General features: G+C 43.0%; 1 protein-coding gene across 2 annotated transcripts; it reads right to left on the bottom strand.

The window, feature by feature from the left end:
* Positions 1–8,379: 8,379 nt before the first annotated feature.
* Positions 8,380–18,982, bottom strand: tamalin (trafficking regulator and scaffold protein tamalin). Of its 2 annotated transcripts, XR_015100207.1 has the most exons (9): positions 18,629–18,982; positions 16,787–16,842; positions 15,360–15,414; positions 13,731–13,833; positions 12,513–12,606; positions 11,045–11,111; positions 10,241–10,307; positions 8,478–9,308; positions 8,380–8,437 (listed from the first exon to the last, which is right to left on the bottom strand). XR_015100207.1 is itself a non-coding variant. In XM_086105032.1 (8 exons), exons 1-8 carry the CDS (start codon positions 18,830–18,832, stop codon positions 8,821–8,823), a joined length of 1,134 nt encoding a protein of 377 aa, XP_085961158.1. In that variant the 5' UTR covers positions 18,833–18,982; the 3' UTR covers positions 8,380–8,820. The 2 variants fall into 2 exon arrangements, 1 of the variants encoding a protein (XP_085961158.1); XM_086105032.1 differs by having other exon boundaries at positions 8,380–9,308.
* Between the last annotated feature and the right edge of the window lie 742 nt (positions 18,983–19,724).

The raw sequence follows: 19,724 nt of genomic DNA, 5'->3' as shown, positions 1-19,724 counted from the left end.
CAATCAATGGGATCAGTTGCAATGCATATATGTGAATGATAAAAGTAAATTGCACATTTGATGAAGAAAATGTAAGGTGCTTCATGAAATGTTTTGTAAAAGATACGTTCATTAAATTTCAACATTTTCCAAATGTTCTTGTGCTTCTTTATACCAAAACAAAGGAAAGACATTGTTGTGGTTGTTTATAGCAAAGTATGGTATCATTTTAATGGTCCGGCCCACTTGACATCTACCGAGGCCGTATGTGGCCCACCATGTGAAATGAGTTTGACACCAGTGAGTATAGTAAGGCGTTTTTAGCCGAAAAAAACAACCATGTACAGAAAGGCGTTTTTAGCCGAAAAAAACGACCATGTATAGTAAGCCGTTTTTAGCCGAAAAAAACCCGACCATGTATAGTAAGGCGTTTTTCGACGAAAAAAACGACCATGTATAGAAAGGTGTTTTTAGCCGAAAAAACCCCGACCATGTATAGTAAGGCGTTTTTAGCAGAAAAAAAACGACCATGTGTAGTAAAGCGTTTTTCGACGAAAAAAACGACCATGTATCGAAAGGTGTTTTTAGCCGAGAAAAACGACCATGTATAGTAAGGCGTTTTTAGCCGAACCCCCCCCCCCCCCCGACCATGTACAGTAAGGCGTTTTTAGCCCAAAAAAACGACCACGTATAGTAAGGTGTTTTTAGCCGAAAAAAGCCGACCACGCATAGTCAGGCGTTTTTAGCCGAAAAAAAAGACCATGTCTCGTAAGCCGTTTTTAGACAAAAAAAACGACCATGTATATAGTAAGGCGTTTTTAGCCGAAAAAAAAGACCATGTATCTAGGTAGGCATTTTTCGATGAAAAAAAACGTCCACGTGTAGTAAGGCGTTTTTAGCCGAAAAAAAGACCATGTATCTAGGTAGGCATTTTTCGATGAAAAAAAACGACCACGTGTAGTAAGGTGCTTTTAGCGGGAAAAAACCCCGACCATGTATAGTCAGGCGTTTTTAGCCGAAAAAAAGGACCATAAATAGTAACGCGTTTTTAGCCGAAAAAAACGACCATGTTTAGTAAGACGTTTTTAGCCGAAAAAAAACGGCCATGGATAGTAAGGAGTTTTAACCCAAAAAAACAACCGTGTTTAGTAAGGCGTTTTTAGCCGAAAAAAACCACCATGTATCGAGGAAGGCATTTTTCGATGAAAAAAAAACGACCATGTGTAGTAAGGCGTTTTTAGCCGAAACCCCCCCCCCCCGACAATGTATAGTAAGGCGTTTTTAGCCGAAAAAAAGGACCATGAACAGTAAGGCATTTTTAGCCGAAAAAAAACAACCATGTAGTAAGGCATTTTTAGCCGAAAAAAAGGACCAGGAACAGTAAGGCGTTTTTAGCCGGAAAAAAACAACCGTGTGCAGTAAGGCGTTTTTAGCCGAAAAAAAACGACCATGTAGAGTAAGGCGTTTTTAGCCGAAACCCCCCCCGACCATGTATATGAAGCCGTTTTCAGCCGAAAAAAATGACCATGTCTAATAAGGCGTTTTTTGATGAAAATAACGACCATGTATAAGAAGGCGTTTTTAGCCGAAGAAAACCAACCATGTGCAATAAGGCGTTTTTAGCCGAAAAAAACCCGGCCATGGATAGTAAGGAGTTTTTGGCCGAAAAAAAACGACCATGAATAGTAAGGCGTCTTTAGCCGAAAAAAACCACCATGTATAGTAAGGCGTTTTTCGACGAAAATAACGACCATGTATAATAAGGCATTTTTAGCCGGAAAAAAACAACCGTGTGCAGTAAGGCGTTTTTAGCCGAAAAAAAACGACCATGTAGAGTAAGGCGTTTTTAGCCGAAACCCCCCCCGACCATGTATAGGAAGGCGTTTTTAACCCGAAAAAAACGACCATGTATATATAGTAAGGCGTTTTTGACGAAAATAACGACCTTGTATAATAAGGCGTTTTTAGCCGGAAAAAAACCAACCGTGTGCAGTAAGGCGTTTTTAGCCGAAAAAAAAACGACCATGTAGAGTAAGGCGTTTTTAGCCGAAAAAACCCCGACCATGTTTAGGAAGGCGTTTTTAACCCGAAAAAAACGACCATGTATAGTAAGGTGTTTTAACCCAAAAAAACGACCATGTATAGTAAGGCGTTTTTCGATGAAAATAACGACCATGTATAAGAAGGCGTTTTTAGCCGAAGAGAACCAACCATGTGCAATAAGGCGTTTTTAGCCGAAAAAAACGACCATGAATAATAGTAAGGCGTTTTTGGCCGAAAAAAAAACGACCATGAATAGTAAGGCGTCTTTAGCCGAAAAAACGACCATGTATAGTAAGGCGTTTTTAGACAAAAAAAACGACCATGTATAGTAAGGCGTTTTTAGCCGAAAAAAAACGACCATGTATAGTAAGGCATTTTTAGCTGAAAAAAACGACCACATATAGTCAGGTGTTTTTAGCCGAAAAAAAACGACCACGCATAGTCAGGCGTTTTTAGCCGAAAAAAAAGACCATGTCTCATATGCCGTTTTTAGCTGAAAAAACGACAATGTATATATAGTAAGGCGTTTTTAGCCGAAAAAAACCCCGACCATGTATATAGTAAGGCATTTTTTAGATGGAAAAAAACGACCATGTATAGTAAGGCGTTTTTAGCCAAAAAAAAACTACCATGTATAGTAAGGCGTTTTTAGCCGAAAAAAAATCAACCATGTATTGTAAGGCGTTTTTAGCCGAAAAAGATGACCATGTAAAGTATAGAGTAAGGCCTTTTTAGCCGAAAAAAAAAACGACCATGTATATAGTCAGCCGTTTTTAGCCAAAAATCATGACCATGTGTAGTAAGGCTTTTTTAGCCGAAAAAAACGACCATGTCTAGTTCGCCGTTTTTAGCCGAAAATCATGACCAAATGTAGTAAGGCGTTTTTATCTGGAAAAAAAGGACCATATACAGTAAGGCGTTCTCTGTTTTTTTTCGTCTAAAAACGCCTTACTATACATGGTCCTTTTTTTTCGCCTAAAAACGCCTGACTATTCATGGTCGTTTTTTTTCGGCTAAAAACACCTTACTATATATACATGGTCGTTTTTTTCGGCTAAAAACGCCTTACTGCACACGGTTGGTTTTTTTCGGCTAAAAACGCCTTATTATACTGTACATGGTCGTTATTTTCGTCGAAAAACGCCTTACTATACATGGTCGTTTTTTCGGGTTAAAACTCCTTACTATCCATGGTCGTTTTTTTTCCGGCTAAAAACGCCTTTCTAAACATGGTCGTTTTTTTCGGCTAAAAACGCCTTCCTATACATGGTCATTTTTTTCGGCTAAAAACACCTTACTATACATGGTCGTTTTTTTCGGCTAAAAACGCCTTACTATACATGGTTCTTTTTTTCGGCTAAAAACGCCTTACTGCACACGGTTGTTTTTTTTCGTTGAAAAACGCCTTACTATACATGGTCGTTTTTTTCGGCTAAAAACGCCTTACAATACATGGTCGTTTTTTTCGGCTAAAACGGCTTACTATACATGGTCATTTTTTTCGGCTAAAAGCACCTTACTATACGTGGTCGTTTTTTTCGGCTAAAAACACCTTACTATACGTGGTCCTTTTTTTTCGGCTCAAAACGCCTTACTAAACATGGTCGTTTTTTTCGGCTAAAAACGCCTTACTATACATGGTCGTTTTTTTTTCGGCTAAAAACGCCTTACTATACATGGTCATTTTTTTCGGCTAAAAGCACCTTACTATACGTGGTCGTTTTTTTCGGCTAAAAACACCTTACTGTACGTGGTCCTTTTTTTCGGCTCAAAACGCCTTACTGTACATGGTCGTTTTTTTTCAATTAAAAACGCCTTACTATACATGGTCGGGTTTTTTTCGGCTAAAAACGCCTTACTATACATGGGCGTTTTTTTTCAGCTAAAAACACCTTACTATACATGGTCGTTTTTTTTGTTAAAACGCCTTACTATTCATGGTCGGTTTTTTCGGCTAAAAACGCCTTACTATACATGGTCGTTTTTTTCGGGTTAAAACGCCATGGTCGTTTTTTTTGGGCTAAAACGGCTTACTATACATGGTCGTTTTTTTCGGCTAAAAGCACCTTACTATATGTGGTCCTTTTTTTTCGGCTCAAAACGCCTTACTAAACATGGTCGTTTTTTTCGGCTAAAAACGCCTTACTATACATGGTCGTTTTTTTCGGGTTAAAACACTTTACTATCCATGGTCGTTTTTTTCCAGCTAAAAACGCCTTACTAAACATGGTCATTTTTTTCGGCTAAAAACGCCTTACTATACATGGTCGTTTTTTTCGGGTTAAAACGCCTTACTATTCATGGTCGTTTTTTTCCGGCTAAAAACGCCTTACTATTCATGGTCGGGTTTTTCGGCTCAAAACACCTTACTATTCATGGTCGTTTTTTTCGGCTAAAAACGCTTTACTATGTACTTTACATGGTCATCTTTTTCGGCTAAAAACGCCTGACTATACATGGTTGTTTTTTTCGGCTAAAAACGCCTGACTATACATGGTTGTTTTTTTTCGTTGAAAAACGCCTTACTAGACATGGTCGTTTTTTTGGGTTAAAACGCCTTACTTTCCATGGTCGTTTTTTTTTCGGCTAAAAACACCTTACTAAACATGGTCGTTTTTTTTCGGCTAAAAACGCCTTACTATACATGGTCGTTTTTTTTCGGTGACAGGAAGGAGAGCATGAGAAGAACAGAGGACATGGAGAGCGCAACAATTTGACGGACAGAAAAATACCGTTCAAGAGTAAGCTGCATTCCAATTTGGACTTTGTGTTCACTGTTAAATAAAGAAAAGTGCATTTTTCCAGTGTATGTGGAGTTATATGTGAGGTTCACAAATTATGACAATAAACATATTTTTATAACAGTCGTTTTTGAGACTTTTTTTTTAATGTGGGTCAAATATGGCTCATGAAAGATGTGGCTTAGTTGAGGTTGAATTCAGGCTGATATCAGGAACCTGTTCTGGCCCAGCGTCGCGTCGGAGTAGGGCCAGATATGGTTTTACAGTGCGGCTCAGATCTGGGCCGAATGCGGCCCACATCATGGATGCCAGACGTGGGCCACTGCAGGACCGTCATTCATTGAGGTATGTGGGCCGAGTGTACGTGCCGTGTCTGCCCCAGAGCTGGGCCAGACCAATTTTGCTGACTGGGCAGCAATAACTGAGACCAAGTGTAGCATGGTAGCACTTGGCACATCTGCCTCACCATTGGGTCAGGAAATGTTTAATTTCTCAACAAGGGCCCTTTTGATTTTCAATGGTGCTCAACACAAGATGGCCGACATCTCTTCAGAATTTCACATTTTGATCTCTCGGCAGGTGACAGTTGTTTCAGCTGCTGTTCATAATCCAGAGACTATCGCGCAGGGAGAAGAACCCTGTTGATTTCTCATTTTCAGTGAAATCCTTCAGGGATGTTACTTAATGACACTTGATGCAACATTCCCATTGATTTTGTACCCTTGAGGCAGGAAATTTTTAAGTCGCTAATGTAGCTAACAGTTCCTTTCTACTATTGTCACCTATGTGTGGAATTGCTTTTCATTGTTTTAACAGTCAACTGTTCAAAGGTTTGTTCCTTGTTTGCTCATTTGATTGCACCTCCTGTCGCCATGACATGTTTGGAGATGATTTTTTTTTCTTTTTATCTTATCTTTACAGCAGACATCCGAAAGCGTTGGCCGCACACATCCTGCATCCCACATTGGGAAATTAATCTACAATACTGCAGTCCAATTCTGCTTTGGGATTGACAACTATAAAAGTTAGATTAAAATTTATAGCAGTGTGCTTACAAGTCAAGTTAAAAATCTTCATTATGAGCTGTTTTTCCAGGCAGATGAATGCATTAGCATTTCCGATGGATACTCCCAGGCAGGGTTGTAATAGTTTGGAATTATTCAACACAGTTTTTATTTTTGCTTTGACTTTTATGGCTTAATATCAGTTAGTTTTAATGAGATTTTTTTTAAGAGCAAGTTGATAGTTTAATTTTTTTCGGAAATGCTTTAATTAGACCTTGCTTTAGTTTTAGTTGTTTTTTTTTTGTGTTGTGTAATTGAAGCAAGGTAAACCACAATTTGCAAATGACCATTTGACCATCACAGTGACGTTCATCAGTGGTTGTTTACTTAAACGTAACATGTTTTCAGTTAGTTTTCTTTGATTTTATGTCATTCTTCAATGATTTCCCCCCCCCCCCATTTTAATTATTTTGTTATTTGCTGTTGGCTGGAATAGGAGCTCACAGGTGTCTGTTGGTCAATTTCATGCAACACGGATGTGAAGCAGTTTCCAGAACCAATGTTTAGAAAGAGAAATAGAGACATAAAATAACACCTTTTGATGTTTTGATTTGGAATAGAATGTGAATGTGTTCCCAATGTACAGTAATCGGATGAATGGATATAAAAAGCCGTTACAAAGACAGGATTTTAAACTGGTCTCACTTTTTTAAACACGTTTGAGAATTAAAAGTGAAGTTGTGTCATGAATAAAAGCATGCGATTTGGAGCGCAACCTGTCAACGCCACCCCCATTCTCACGCTTCAGAACATCACCACAACTTCACATCCTAAAACCTAAAATTTATTGGCAGGAGCGTTAGCTCCAGTGTCCTCACAGCTGCTTGTTCGGGTCACCAAATTCCTGAAGTGGGATATTGACCCAATGTGGGAAACTTCAAGAAGTCATTTTGGTAGTGCACAAAGGGGCCACCACACACGTTTATCTGAGCTTCATTTGTCTTTGGTCAACAGCTGAGCTTTCACTGCAGGGTGCCATTCAAACATTCACAAAAGTATTCCGGCCTAGACCCCCCACAGGACTCCGGTGGGTCCTTAACGGCCCATTCAGATGTAATGAGAACCATTACATGCCCAATCAGTCCCTCGTTAGTGTTTTTGCACCTCACTGCATTGTCTCAGTTTATGTGCAAATAAATTTCTGAGGAGGTAATGGAAGCTGGGCAACGGAGTGATGGGAGGAGGTAGGCGTGTGTTTGTGTGTGTGAGTGGGGGGGGGGGGTCAAAACACAAGGCCACATACCATGAATTCTGTTGTGAAAAATATGATTTTCACAAAACCTCTATTTTTACATTAAACCTCATTGGGGGGTTGGGCTGGGGGAGGGGTCTACTTGGCTTTAATTACTATACGTGGGGTTTTTTTTCGGTAAAAAACGCCTTACTATACCTGGTCGTTTTTTTTTTTAAATAAAAAAAAGCCAATTTTTTTTCAGTAAAAAACGCCTTACTGTCCCTGATTGTTGTTGTTGTTTTTTTTTTTGGTAAAAAACACCTTACTATACATGGTCATCTTTTTTTCGGTTAAAAACGCCTTACTATACATGGTGTTTTTTTTTTTTTAAATAAAAAAATTCCTAATTATCCCTGATCGTTTTTTTTTCTCCGGTAAAAAAAACGCCTTACTGTCCCTGATTGTTGTTTTTTGTTGTTTTTTTTTTGGTAAAAAATGCCTTACTATACCTGGTGTTTTTTTTTTAATATAAAAAATGCCTAATTATCCCTGATCGTTTTTTTTTCCCCCCGGTAAAAAAAAACGCCTTACTGTCCCTGATTGTTGTTGTTGTTGTTTATTTTTGGGTAAAAAACGCCTTACTATACACGGTCGTCCTTTTTGGCTGTAAAAAAACGGCTTACTATGTCCGTCCCTTCGCCATGTTCAACCTGCTGACAAAAGGGCTCAGCCTTGCTGAATGAAGCGAGAGAGTGACCAGCTTGACCTCAGGGGTCAGCTAAGAAAGAAAAGCCTTCCAGCGCCCACCTCCAACACAAACACACATACATATGCACACACAAATAGGCAGCCATGGGAATATGGGAAGAGGTGTAATGAGCAGCTGGAAGAAAGAAAGTGGTTGTGGTTGGAATTCAGGGTCATGCCTTCCTCTCCACATTCCTCCTGACAAAGTGTGTCAGCGTTGATACAAGAGCCACCATTCTACACACCTCACATGCACAACACCCCGCCTTAAGCCACCAACACTCGCTTGTAATGACGACCGTATGAAGGATTATACTGTATTTCACAGCGCACATGTGATGCTCCAACACTCGTAAGTGCACAGAAATGCAACGTTGTAGACATTCACAATGAAATCCATAAATTGGAAAGTCGCGGATGTCTAATCAAAATTTGGAAAGTGATCGAGAAAGTCTCAGTGGGTAATTGGTCAAACCTCTACCTGTATGTTCCAATGGGAGTGGATTGTGTAAATGCGGTGGCATGTTCTAGTATGTGCAGTATCTCCCATCTCGTTTTGCGTCATGTTTGTGGATATCATCAATGAATTCAATGTATGTCACTGGCGTAAAAACCCCCAAACAAACCAGAATTCAACCTGAAATGCCTCTTTATTTTTATTTTTTTAAACAAACAAACCGGAATTAAACCTGAAATGCCTTTTTTTGAAACAACAAACCAGAATTCAACCTGAAATGCCTTTTTTTGAAACAATACTTTTGGCAGAAAAAAACATGACTCTTTAGAGTAAACATCAAACTTACAAAATGAGTTGCAAAATGATTCGTCAGCTGTCACAAGAAAAGTTGCTGCATGCAGTAAAAACAGGAAAAGAACCCCTTCATTCTTCATTGTAGACTTAAAGCCAGACACATTTCAAATAAATAAATAACCTAACATAAATAAAAGAATGAAAAGTAAACTTAGCAGTTCTATACAGCTTTGGAAGACTGGCGGCTGGAGAAACAGCCTTTGGTCACTTGAAGCTTTTGTGAGGATTTTTGCCCAGACAGTCTTGAAAGGGGAAGCCATATCACAGTTTGCTCTCCTCCTCCTCCATCGGCCTGTTCAAGCCCGGGATGAACTTGAGCAGGTGCCTCCGGAAGCTTCTGTGTTTCCTCTGCAACGAGCTGAAGCCCGGCGGTTTGTCAGCGGCGGCGGGCGCAGACGATGGCGCGCGCGTGTGGCTGCGAGTGCTGGCGCTGCGTGTCAACTGCGTCTTGGCCGAGGCGAAGAGCTCGCTGGCGGGCCGCAAGCGCTGCTTCCTTGCCGGCGGCGGCGGCTGCTGTTTGTGCCTTTTGCCCCCGCTGACATCAGAGTCGCCCGTGGCGTCCGCGTGATACAAGCACGTCTGGTAGAGGGGGTCGTCTTCGGTGGCCGCGCTGAGGACGCTGGCGCTGCTGCTGGAGCTGCCGGTGCCGTGCAGGGAGCGGCGAGCGGCCGGGCTGGGCGCTCCGAGGCTGCCGTACACGCCCGCCGACTCCAGGGACTCGTACACGGAGGCGTCGCTCATCACGATACCTGAGATACATGAGCGACGACGGTGTTAGCTTGCACCGACTCGGATCGCCTCTGGATCAGATAGAGTTTGGACACGGTGGCTTATGTCCAATAAAAACAAACAGACGCCCGTTTCAATTGTCACACCGCAGTTCCCCAGATGTTTACAGCAACACGCATATAAGGTCTCGTATTCAAAAACACTTGTGCACCAAGACTACATTGTCTTTGAAAACATGTTAGCTTTGCTATGAATTACTAAAATCAATTAACTCATTTAGTACCAGCCAATTCTGGACCAAGTCTGAAAAGACGTTTAAAAACGTCTTTGGGAGTGAATGAGTTAAGAATACACATGTGAGGCTGGTTGGATGGCGCATCTGTCGAATCGGTTGACAAAAAGATGCCATTTGGGTCGGTTGATGAAAGGAAAACAATTTTGCTCGGTTGGTTGCTTGATGTTTCTCGTTTAGGTTTATTGAAGACTAAATTATCTTCCTCGTGAACTAGAAAGCATGTGTGTCGGGTTCAGTGAAGGACTGCAACGTCTTTGAGGGTTGTGCGTTAGGAAAAAAAAATGGCTCGGGGGCAAACTAAGTTGCAGAAGCCTGGTCTAAATTTTCTTCTTTGTTTAAAATAATGATAAAAAAATGCTGTCAGTCACTTTCTCTGGTGATAAAGAAACAAGTTAGGTTTGGTAATGACTGATAATTACGGAAAATGAATATGGAATAGTCAAACTGGTCAGTTGCTGACAAAAGGCACACGTGACGTTACGGTTGCCTTTGCCGTTTGAAAATGCTCATCAGGTTGTTTACGACCAACTTATCTTTGATGTTTTTGAACAACATGCAAGTTTATCTTTATCGGAAGACTAAACAGTCTTTGATGTTAATGGAAACAGGCGCGCTGGCTGACGAGCAAGTGAGTCACGAAGAAAGGATGCGGCTTACCATGAACAAGCCTCTGCTCCTGCACCATCAACGAGCGATACTCTTCCCACTTCTCATGGAGCGTTTGCTGCAAAGGAACAAGACAATCCCTTTTACTCCCAACGGAAGCCACAACAGACTTCCTAACTTCCAGTTCATGTCGTTTTTCGCTTTTCAGATGATCAACGCTTCCATTTTTCTTGTCTACTGTCCTCCTCTGAACCCAACTGGTCAAGGCAGATGGTCGGCACAATCTGCGGTCCAGCTTTCTTTCTTTTTTTTTTAAAGTCTTTTCTTTCCTATGCCGCCGTCTATTGCTTGCTCATGTGGGGTTCAGTTGCTCTCGTCAGATGTTCTCGATCTGCTCGATTCAATGTAAAGTGCCACGACATAACATCTGATGTAAGCGGCGGTAGATACATGACACGGAATCGAATTACTGAGCTGCAATGCCGGGTGCCTTCTTTTGTAACATCCACATTTGGAAATGCGCATCCTTTCAGAGTGTCTAATGCAGTAGGTTGGTGGTTAATCTGCAAAAAAAGTTGGATTAGTGTGCGAGAGGGCTGGCGGCTGGTGGGATTAAAGGCACAGCTGCTGAAATCTTTTAGGAGGTTAAAGTGGCGCTTGCTCGACCACTTGACAGGAAGCTGCGACAACGGCTCCGATGCAAGAATGTGAGAGAGCGTGCTGGAGAAAACGCTGACGTGACAGGTGTGAGTGTGAGTGACAGGTGTGGATGGGGGGGGGGGGGGGTGTCGAAACCCGGCAGGCCTCCGTGTGTGTGTGTGTGCGCTTGTGTGCGTGTGTTGACTAACGGCTCACCTTCAGATACTGCAGTCGTGCCTCCAGCTCGGCTTTCCGGATGGCGTCGCTATAAATCGTCTCCAGCCTTGAAGGAAAGAAGGCGACAGGATTTAATAGCCAAAAGAGGAAGTGGTTATTTAAGAAAAAAAAAAGTCTGAAAAGTGTGGGAAAAACATTGAACCTTATCAAAGGCACTTTTCATAAACCAGAAACTGAGGAGGCCATTGTGAAGAGGAACTACACATTCACACTTTGTGTGTGTTTTTGTGCTGTGAGGGATTGTTGGCGAACTCCTTCATGTCAGTCTATGTTGTCGTGTTCACCCGCCGTGGCACTCCGATGCAGTTCACCTCGCCTCGTACTGCAGAAGCTTCAAGACGGGTAACCGCTAATGTTTCATCTAGTCCAGGGGTGTCAAACTCATTTCACATTGTGGGCCACATATAGCCTCGGTAGATGTAAAGTGGGCCGGACCATTAAAATTATACCATACTCTGCTATAAATAACCCAAATAATGTCTTTCCTTTGTTTTGGTCTAAAGAAGCACAAGAGCATTAGGAAAATGTTGAAATTTAATAAACAGATCTAGCGGATAGTCCATGAATTGCACCTTGTTAAAAGTAGTCATTCCGTGTCTCTTATGAATTTTTTCACTTTTAAATTATCCTGCGGGCCTGATCGAACCTGCTTGCGGGCCGGTTTCGACCCACGGGCCGTATGTTTGACACCCCTGATCTAGTCGTTTCCAAGTGACAGCAGTCGAGCATAATGCAAGAGATCTTCAGGAGCTTTGTGGGGTTTTTTATTTATTTTTTTATGGTGGTTGCGCCTTCTCGGTAGCACGCGCGTATGACGAGGGGTTATCTGCGCAATTTGACTGTCGCAGCTCGACAGCCCCGGCGCACTTGTGGTTTTTTGCGCCTGTCATGGGCAGCATAAAAGATGGATGGATGGATGTTCAGCGGCGTTGTTGGACAGTCTGCGTTGGTGCAGCTGGGTGGATGGCTGCTGAAGTTGAGGATGACGAGGAAGGAGCGTCGGCACGGAGCGCGGATGCCTATTTGGAACCGAGAGTCGCGGCTTGGAATTGAAGCGGATTTCCATGGCGCGGGAGAAGTGAACCAATCTCTCTTTTTTTTTTTTTTGTCAATGCACGCTACAACTTTTTGTTTACGTTCAAACTTAGCTTGTAGCCGACACGCGGGACGGCATGCGCGTTTTGAGACTTTGATTCTCTACTCTCATCGATAACCGCTTCAAACAACAAGGCGTATGCAGGAATAGTTGTTACGATGGTATGACGGTTATGATGAGTTTCTGTTATATGTTCTGTAATTTTATGTTCACTGTTCTGTAAATCGCTTTGTTCCAGATGCAGCTAATGTGAAAGCACTATATAAAGATGTATTGTATTGTGGAATATCAATACATTTAATTGAAAAAAACAACAACATTTTTGTGTGTGTGTGTTAAACTTGTTTGTACCTGAGAGTGTTTCCACACGCCTTGATGAGCTGGACAATCTCCTTGTGTCGAAATCCCTCCACAGGGGCCTCGTTCACACTTGCGATGGTCTCCCCTGCGACGGCGCACACATTTGTCACTTGGTTCCGTTTGGATTGAATGGTTTGATTCCACATACGGGTAAGACATGTGCACCTCTCAGGGGAAGTGGAAGCTGGTTTGTCTTTTTTCATCCCGAAGCATAGTTCCCTGCCTGGGCTTCATTTTGTGTGTTGGCACAATAGCGTGCGAGAGGGATTTAGGAAGTGAAACTGAAGCGAGAGGAAGAAGGAAGTAGATGGCGGAGTGACTAGCTTGGGAACATTGTTATTTCTGTTTCAGCTTATATCAGTGGAAAAAAAAAAAAACACTCACAGGTTGGTATTGACTGACACTAAAAATAGAAACAATATCACAATAACCATTTCATGTGAATGCTGACAGATACTGTCCAAGGGTGTGGAGTGTCAGCGTGGATGTTTGTTTGTCTACAAGCGCCTCGTGATTGGCTGGCGCCCGCCCAGCATTCGCCAGCTCATCCGCAACCGGAACCTTAACTCTTATTTTTACACTTGAAAGACCATTAAGAATGTTACTTGAAACATCCACATAGTCAAAAAGGGGGTTTATGATTTTAAGCCATTACAATGGGAAGGATTTTATCTCCATTTCCTAAAATCCCTCAAAGTCGTCCTTTCGCCAATGACCCGGTGTCCGAAACAGTTCCCGTTCAAGGTTTTAAACTAAGAAGAATAGGTTTGAGTAAGATGTGCGAGCTTTGAAAATATTTGATCAATTATGACCGCTAGAATGTTGAGGAGGAGTTAAGGAGACTGTGGTCTAACCCCACATGGCTGTTATGCCTTTGAGTGATACAGTTTTGGCTTTTTTGTTGATTTTCGCCAGCCGTGTGGCTAGCACGTCTGCGTCTCAGTCTGGGCTCGAAACAAACAGCTCTGGCCTTTTTTGAATTAAGTTTGGATAACCTCACCGTGATCTCCTCTTAGTAAGATGCCTAAGATGGGTTAACTCATGACTAAATGTGGTCTTGGTTGAGTCCCTGAATGTGCCCTGTGATCGACTTGGTGACCAGTCTAGGCAACCCTTGACCCACCCAAAGTCTACCGGCATATGTTTAGCTCAGCAGAGACCCTGAGCCGAATGAGCGCTACAAAATAACCAGACGGAGTTTAAACTTACCAACTCTAAGTCCTGCAAGCTGGGCCGGGCTGTCATCATGCACCTTGTACACAAACGTGCACATTTCCACCGTGTTTTGGTCCTGATGAAGCAAGCCGTAAGTCTGAAAGACACACACGGCCTTCCGTCAGACTGAACACTAGAAAAAAAAAAAAAGTTCCTCTTTCCTGTCGTGGAGCTTCCGCCACATGATTGATGTCACCGCACTGGAAATGTTGGCGCCGTGTGACATTGTGCTGATAACGCAAGCAGAGAATGACGCGCTCAGGAAGCCGCAACAGACCGCAGACCACGTGGCTCAAGATCCAGAGGTGTCGCGCTGCCGCGCAACAATCATCAACAAACGCATGACAGTCAGTGGCGTGCGGACCTCCGCCAAGGCGAAACGATGCTAAGCATGTCTGACTTGTTTGTTGGACATATGTTGTGAGAATGTTTCCCTCTGTCCTTCCCAAGCGGGGGCCAAGCGGTTAGATTTGGAAGAGTGCCGTCATACTTGGCACTGACTGCAAGCAGGCTCTAATGGCAAAAAATGAAAATGCTTAGATCTGCACCAAAAGGGCCCCGGAGTTTGCGGTGATGTGCACTTTTAGTGTGATCTCACGGAGTGTGTGCTCGCATGACGACGACCTGGCACGAGAGCAAATTTTCTTTGGCTTTTCAAAAAGTTCTTTCTGGGACACAGAAGGAATAGTGAATCTCCGATCCGTTGGGAGAGGGCACCCGTTCAGCCCTGATACAACCGTCCAAAAATGATGCGGTTGAGACGCTTGGCACGACGGCATCGTTAGTTGACTATTAACAATAGAAGATGTCTTTTGGAGGACGAGCGTTTGGTCGTCAGTAGATATTCCTTCAGCAAGGAAGTTTTGTGTGTGTGTGTTTGCGTCTCACAAATGAACATACGCAGCGATTTCAAGAGTCACCTGGGGGGGGGGGGCTGTTTTAAATCGTAAAAGAAATTCAGTACATGTCACCTTTTATATGAAACCACCTTTCATATCGGGTTAGCCAGTTTGTTCATTTCAAAGCAGCTGAGATAAGGATTTTCATTGAAATTTTGATGGGAAATTCTATGTTTGGATGTTAAATGAATGACACATGTCGAGGGATCCAAAGTATAGACCGTATGTGTGGTGCCATTTCCCTCAAACTGTCAATTATTACGTACATCGATCTGTCTCAGATCGGGCCGGAATTTAGTTGCGCTTATGTAAAACCTCAATAGCTAACATAACATCTTGTTGTTATGACAACATCTGTTGCGACTTCCTCACTGCATCGGTCAGCAGAGTCACAGCAGACATGCTCTTGTGACACGGACAGAACCCACAAAGAACCAGACCGGGCCACCTGATAAACACGCGCACCATGCCGCACATCACGACAGAAAACAGGAACGTCAAAATGTCAAGCAACCAAAATGGTGGCCCGCCTGAGCCTCTTGAGTTCATTTCCTTCTGGCTACAGAAAGACGCAGGAAGGGCGGAGATCCGGAGATCGCCCCAACCATAAAAAGAACAATGTCGTGTATGGTTGCGTCGAGACAGTGCACCACTTCATGTTACATCCGTCCCCGAGGACACCATTTTGAACAGAAAACAAACCCCCAATGACTGCTTCTCTTACCTGAATCTCAAAACCAAACGTTTGTCCGTCCATCCTCTCCAGCACCACCACCTTCCTGGGGATGCAAGAAAAAAAAAGGCAAATTCATCAGAATTTTTAACTGGTAGAGTGGCAACAGCAGGGCCAAAAAGATTTCACTCCCGATGCGTCGTCTCACACTATTCTACAACTGCAGGGCCATGAAAAAGGATTGAAACGGGCCGTTCGAGCTAGAAAACTTTCCAATATGGCGGAGTTGAAGCAATTCTGTGAAGAGTGCGTCAAAATGCCTCCACAGGGATGCAAAAGACTCATCGCCATTATCACAAATGCTTGATTTCAGATATTGCTGCCAAAGGTAGCACTATTAGTTTTCAGGGGGCAATTTCTTTTTCCAATAGGGACAGTAAGTTTTTTTTTGGCGCCTTAATAAACTAAATTGGTGTTTAGAAACTGCATTTTGTATTTCCTCGGGTAGTCTCTGCGTGATGTTAAAATTGGTTTGCTGAACTAAAACCGGGCGGCCCGGTAGTCCAGTGGTTAGCACGTCGGCTTCACAGTGCAGGGGCACCGGGTTCGATTCCAGCTCCGGCCTCCCTGTGTGGAGTTTGCATGTTCTCCCCGGGCCTGCGTGGGTTTTCTCCGGGTGCTCCGGTTTCCTCCCACATTCCAAAAACATGCATGTCAGGCTGATTGGACGCTCTAAATTCTCCCTAGGTGTGAGTGTGGGCGTAGATGGTTGTTCGTCTCTGTGTGCCCTGCGATTGGCTGGCAACTGATTCAGGGTGTCCCCCGCCTACTGCCCGGAGATGGCTGGGATAGGCTCCAGCACCCCCCGCGACCCTAGTGAGGATCAAGCGGTTCGGAAAATGGATGGATGGATGGATGAACTAAAACCTTTGCACGTGATAAATATGCATAGAAATCATAGAAATATTTAACAGTACTCCATTACAAGCGGTATGCCAGGAAAAGATTGCAGAAAAGCTTGTGGCGGATATGCTCAGAACTTTTACACTGGAACAATTCGGAAAGGAACCACTCTACCTCTATCAAAAGTGGTGAACTTCTTTTCACACTTGTATGACAGTTAAGACAGTTTGATGCATGAGGCGCATATGTGATGCATATTCAGCTTCACCTTTTGCTGTTATCATTAAATGTACACTTAAATTTGACCATTCACAGTGATTAACTTCTCTTTACACTTATAATGAATTAAGAATGTTAACATTCTACTTAAAACATTGACTGTAGAACCTGTTTGGGTTTAGACTACGGAATGAAACATTTCTATTTGCAATGGAAAGGGCTATTTTTGTCAATCAATGTCCCCCGGAGTCTAAGAGGTTCTTCTGTGTATGAGGCACCCATCAAAGTGCTTTGCTCCCCACAATTATTTTTTTACTTGTCTTGTACATGCACAAGCTGTGTCATCACGTTTTTACCTTTGCGGTTCTGCTGGTGACTGGATTTGGGGCTTCCATTTCTGTGAGCCGCCAGCCTGCAAAAGAGAAACAAGCACGTCAAGACACTCTTGACTTATGAGGGTTTTCCCGGGCCTTTCCTGGGCACACCCACCTCACGCGTGCACACAACACAAACACTCACGCACACACACCGCACAAACTGGTCTGTCAAGCCAACGCACATGTGCACTTTACGGGTGTATTTTTAGGCTTCCGATGTCATCGTAAGTCCACAATGAAACTACAAATGTGTGTCACACTTGTTTACTTCAGCAGAAGCTACAGTCACCTTTCTACATGCTTTTCCGACCATTAGGGATCCAGGAAAGAAAGGTGGAGAGTCTTTCACAGTATGTACATTAAGCCCAAGTCAAACTGGGCCCACCAAAATAAATAGAAGACGATATCTGTCCACAAGGCTTCACTTCTTAGCTCTGTTCCAACTCAGTCCTTTTCTGATGAAAGGCCGCTTTGTGCCAGCTCGTAAACTGTTGCTTTCTTTAAGTCTCCTCACTTACAGAATTGTCACGCAGACTTCTCAATGAGAGCATTTATTATTCCCCCAAAACCCACACAGGGCAACATCTGAAGGGGGGCGGGGGGGTGCTACAGCAAGGATGGGCTGCCCTCACATGATCACAATGCGCCCTTGTTGCACCTCCAGTCTGGACGCGCAAGTCAACTTTCTCAGCTACCAAATGTCCAACTGGCACGCAAATGACTTTTGGGCTCCAGAGAGGGGAAACGGCCAGGAAAAAAAAAGTGTTGCTGTTAGCCAGCGTTACGCAACGCTTAATAAAGGTTATGTCACTCCGGCCGTCGGTAGAGGGGTGCTTTACATCATGGCTGGCAAAACATGCTGATGATGAAAATGTTCTCAAGAGCACGTCAGGCCAGGAATTTTTTGAATTTCCTCAAGATTTCATTAAAAAATGAGACAGCAGCCTCAACAATGGCCGATCAGAGAAAAATATAGTACAATCGAGTGAGAATTATGCAAAGCGAATTTATGAATTAACGTTGCTAATTTTATTCATTCAACACTAAACGTGTTAAATAATACTGTCTTAAATTTTAGGATAGCAACAATATGACCCTGGAACTGTTTGTGCTCAAACTTTAAAGGAGCCACTGTAGCATGGAATACAGGCCGTTGAGACGACATCAAAGCACTATAGTTGTCGATGTTTGATCCTGCGGTAATGTCGGAAGTCACGTATGTTTTTTAATTTAAACAACAGCCTGAAAACAAGTGGAGAAAAACATTTACAAAGAAGTTTGCACTGAATATTACTAATTTACACATCAAATCAGTGGTGCAAAGTAATGAGTTACAAATCTTATTACTGCATACTATATTTCACTTTATTTTTAGCAAAGTCATTCGGAAAAATTGAATCCGTATTTCTAGTTGTACTATTTTTTTAACAGAGTGTGAGTATTTCTGTCAGCTCTGCAACTTAACTCACACAACATGAATCTTTCGGTGGTTTCATCCTGACTCGTTTAATTCGTGACCATTAACGGGGCGCCATAAATACAATTGGTGAAATGCTGTGTGATGTACAGTAAACGTTTATAGAATCATTCGAGAAAAAAGATGAATAAATAATGCATTCTTTTAATAATAATCGGGTGACCCTGGGACCCAGTTGTCCAATGTTCTATTTTAAGTGTTACTTTTGGGTTTTTAACACAGCAGAACAGCTCGATACGTTAATTAACGGCAGCACGCTAACTCCTTTTGAATTTCGAATCAAAGATTTCTATGCAGCCGACAATTGACAGCCGTTTAAATCTTTCAACAGGTGATTACTTTACCTTTCTCAGGTTTCTGGGCAGAGTGCCTCCGGAGTAAGCCAGCGTCTTGTAGTTATAAACCTCCGAAGAGTCGTTCTTGAGCGGCGCCGTCCGCTGGCAGCTGTCCGACTGGGACGACGGGAAATAGACATCGTTGTCCGGAAGAGACGCCGCCGCACTGTCCGGTCCGTTTGATTCGACCATCTTCAGCCTCCGGAACGTCATGCCGCTTCCAAAAAGATTTGTTGCAAGTCCACCCAAAATGATCCGCCGGAGAACGCGGACCACGGCGACAAACGTTGAAATACTTGCGTGCCAGCGTGCGCGCTCGTGTGTGTGTTGCCCTCAACTTGTTGTCTCGGGGATGGATGCAAAGGCAGGGGGCGGGGCTTGATTAGAAAGGATACCCAATTGCTGTTGGCAAATATCCGTGGTGTGGCGTTGGGGACACCCCGGACTTTTCGGAGACTCGAAACGACCTCACTGAACGCAAAAGTTAACTAGAAGTATTCTTTTTTGGGAGGTGGCAGAACCGGGCGGTCAATTGGGGACAGTCACCAATTGACCGCCTCACTTTTGGACCTGCCTTTCTGTGCCCCCCGACAACTTTTTTTTTTTTTTTAACATCAGTGACGACTCCAGGATTTGTTCTCTCTCTGGGCTAGAGGGGGACTTTACCAATACATAGAGGCCTGAGAAAAATACATTTATACATTTTAGAATATGAAATAAAATCATGGAGGGGCTTTACTGTTTATTATTTAGCCTGGTTGGAACAAGTCTGAGCATTATGTTGCTTATCACGTGCATAAATTACATGTCAATAAGCATGGTTGCCATCTTTGTTGTTGGGATCCCCCACACTGCAGAAGTTGTGCGCTAGGCGTTTTTGCCAGTCTTTGTTTTTCTTTTCATTTTTTAAAAATGTGTCACGCGACGACGTACTGTTACGCTGATGCCAATGTTCGGAAACTCGAAACGTTGCATGTCAGATGTCGACTCTCACCTTCTGTTCCTCTACAATCCAAGGGACACCAAACGTATCCAAAACTAATGATGTCACTAAAGCAACCAAGCAGGTAATACTGTATTACAAGTGAGTTATTTCCACCAACTC

Source organism: Hippocampus guttulatus, chromosome 1 (assembly GCF_054856545.1).
Source record: "Hippocampus guttulatus isolate MCC_2025c chromosome 1, RoL_Hgut_1.0, whole genome shotgun sequence".
Classification (NCBI taxonomy): Eukaryota; Metazoa; Chordata; class Actinopteri; order Syngnathiformes; family Syngnathidae; genus Hippocampus; species Hippocampus guttulatus.
This window is presented reverse-complemented; position numbering and strand designations above follow the sequence as displayed.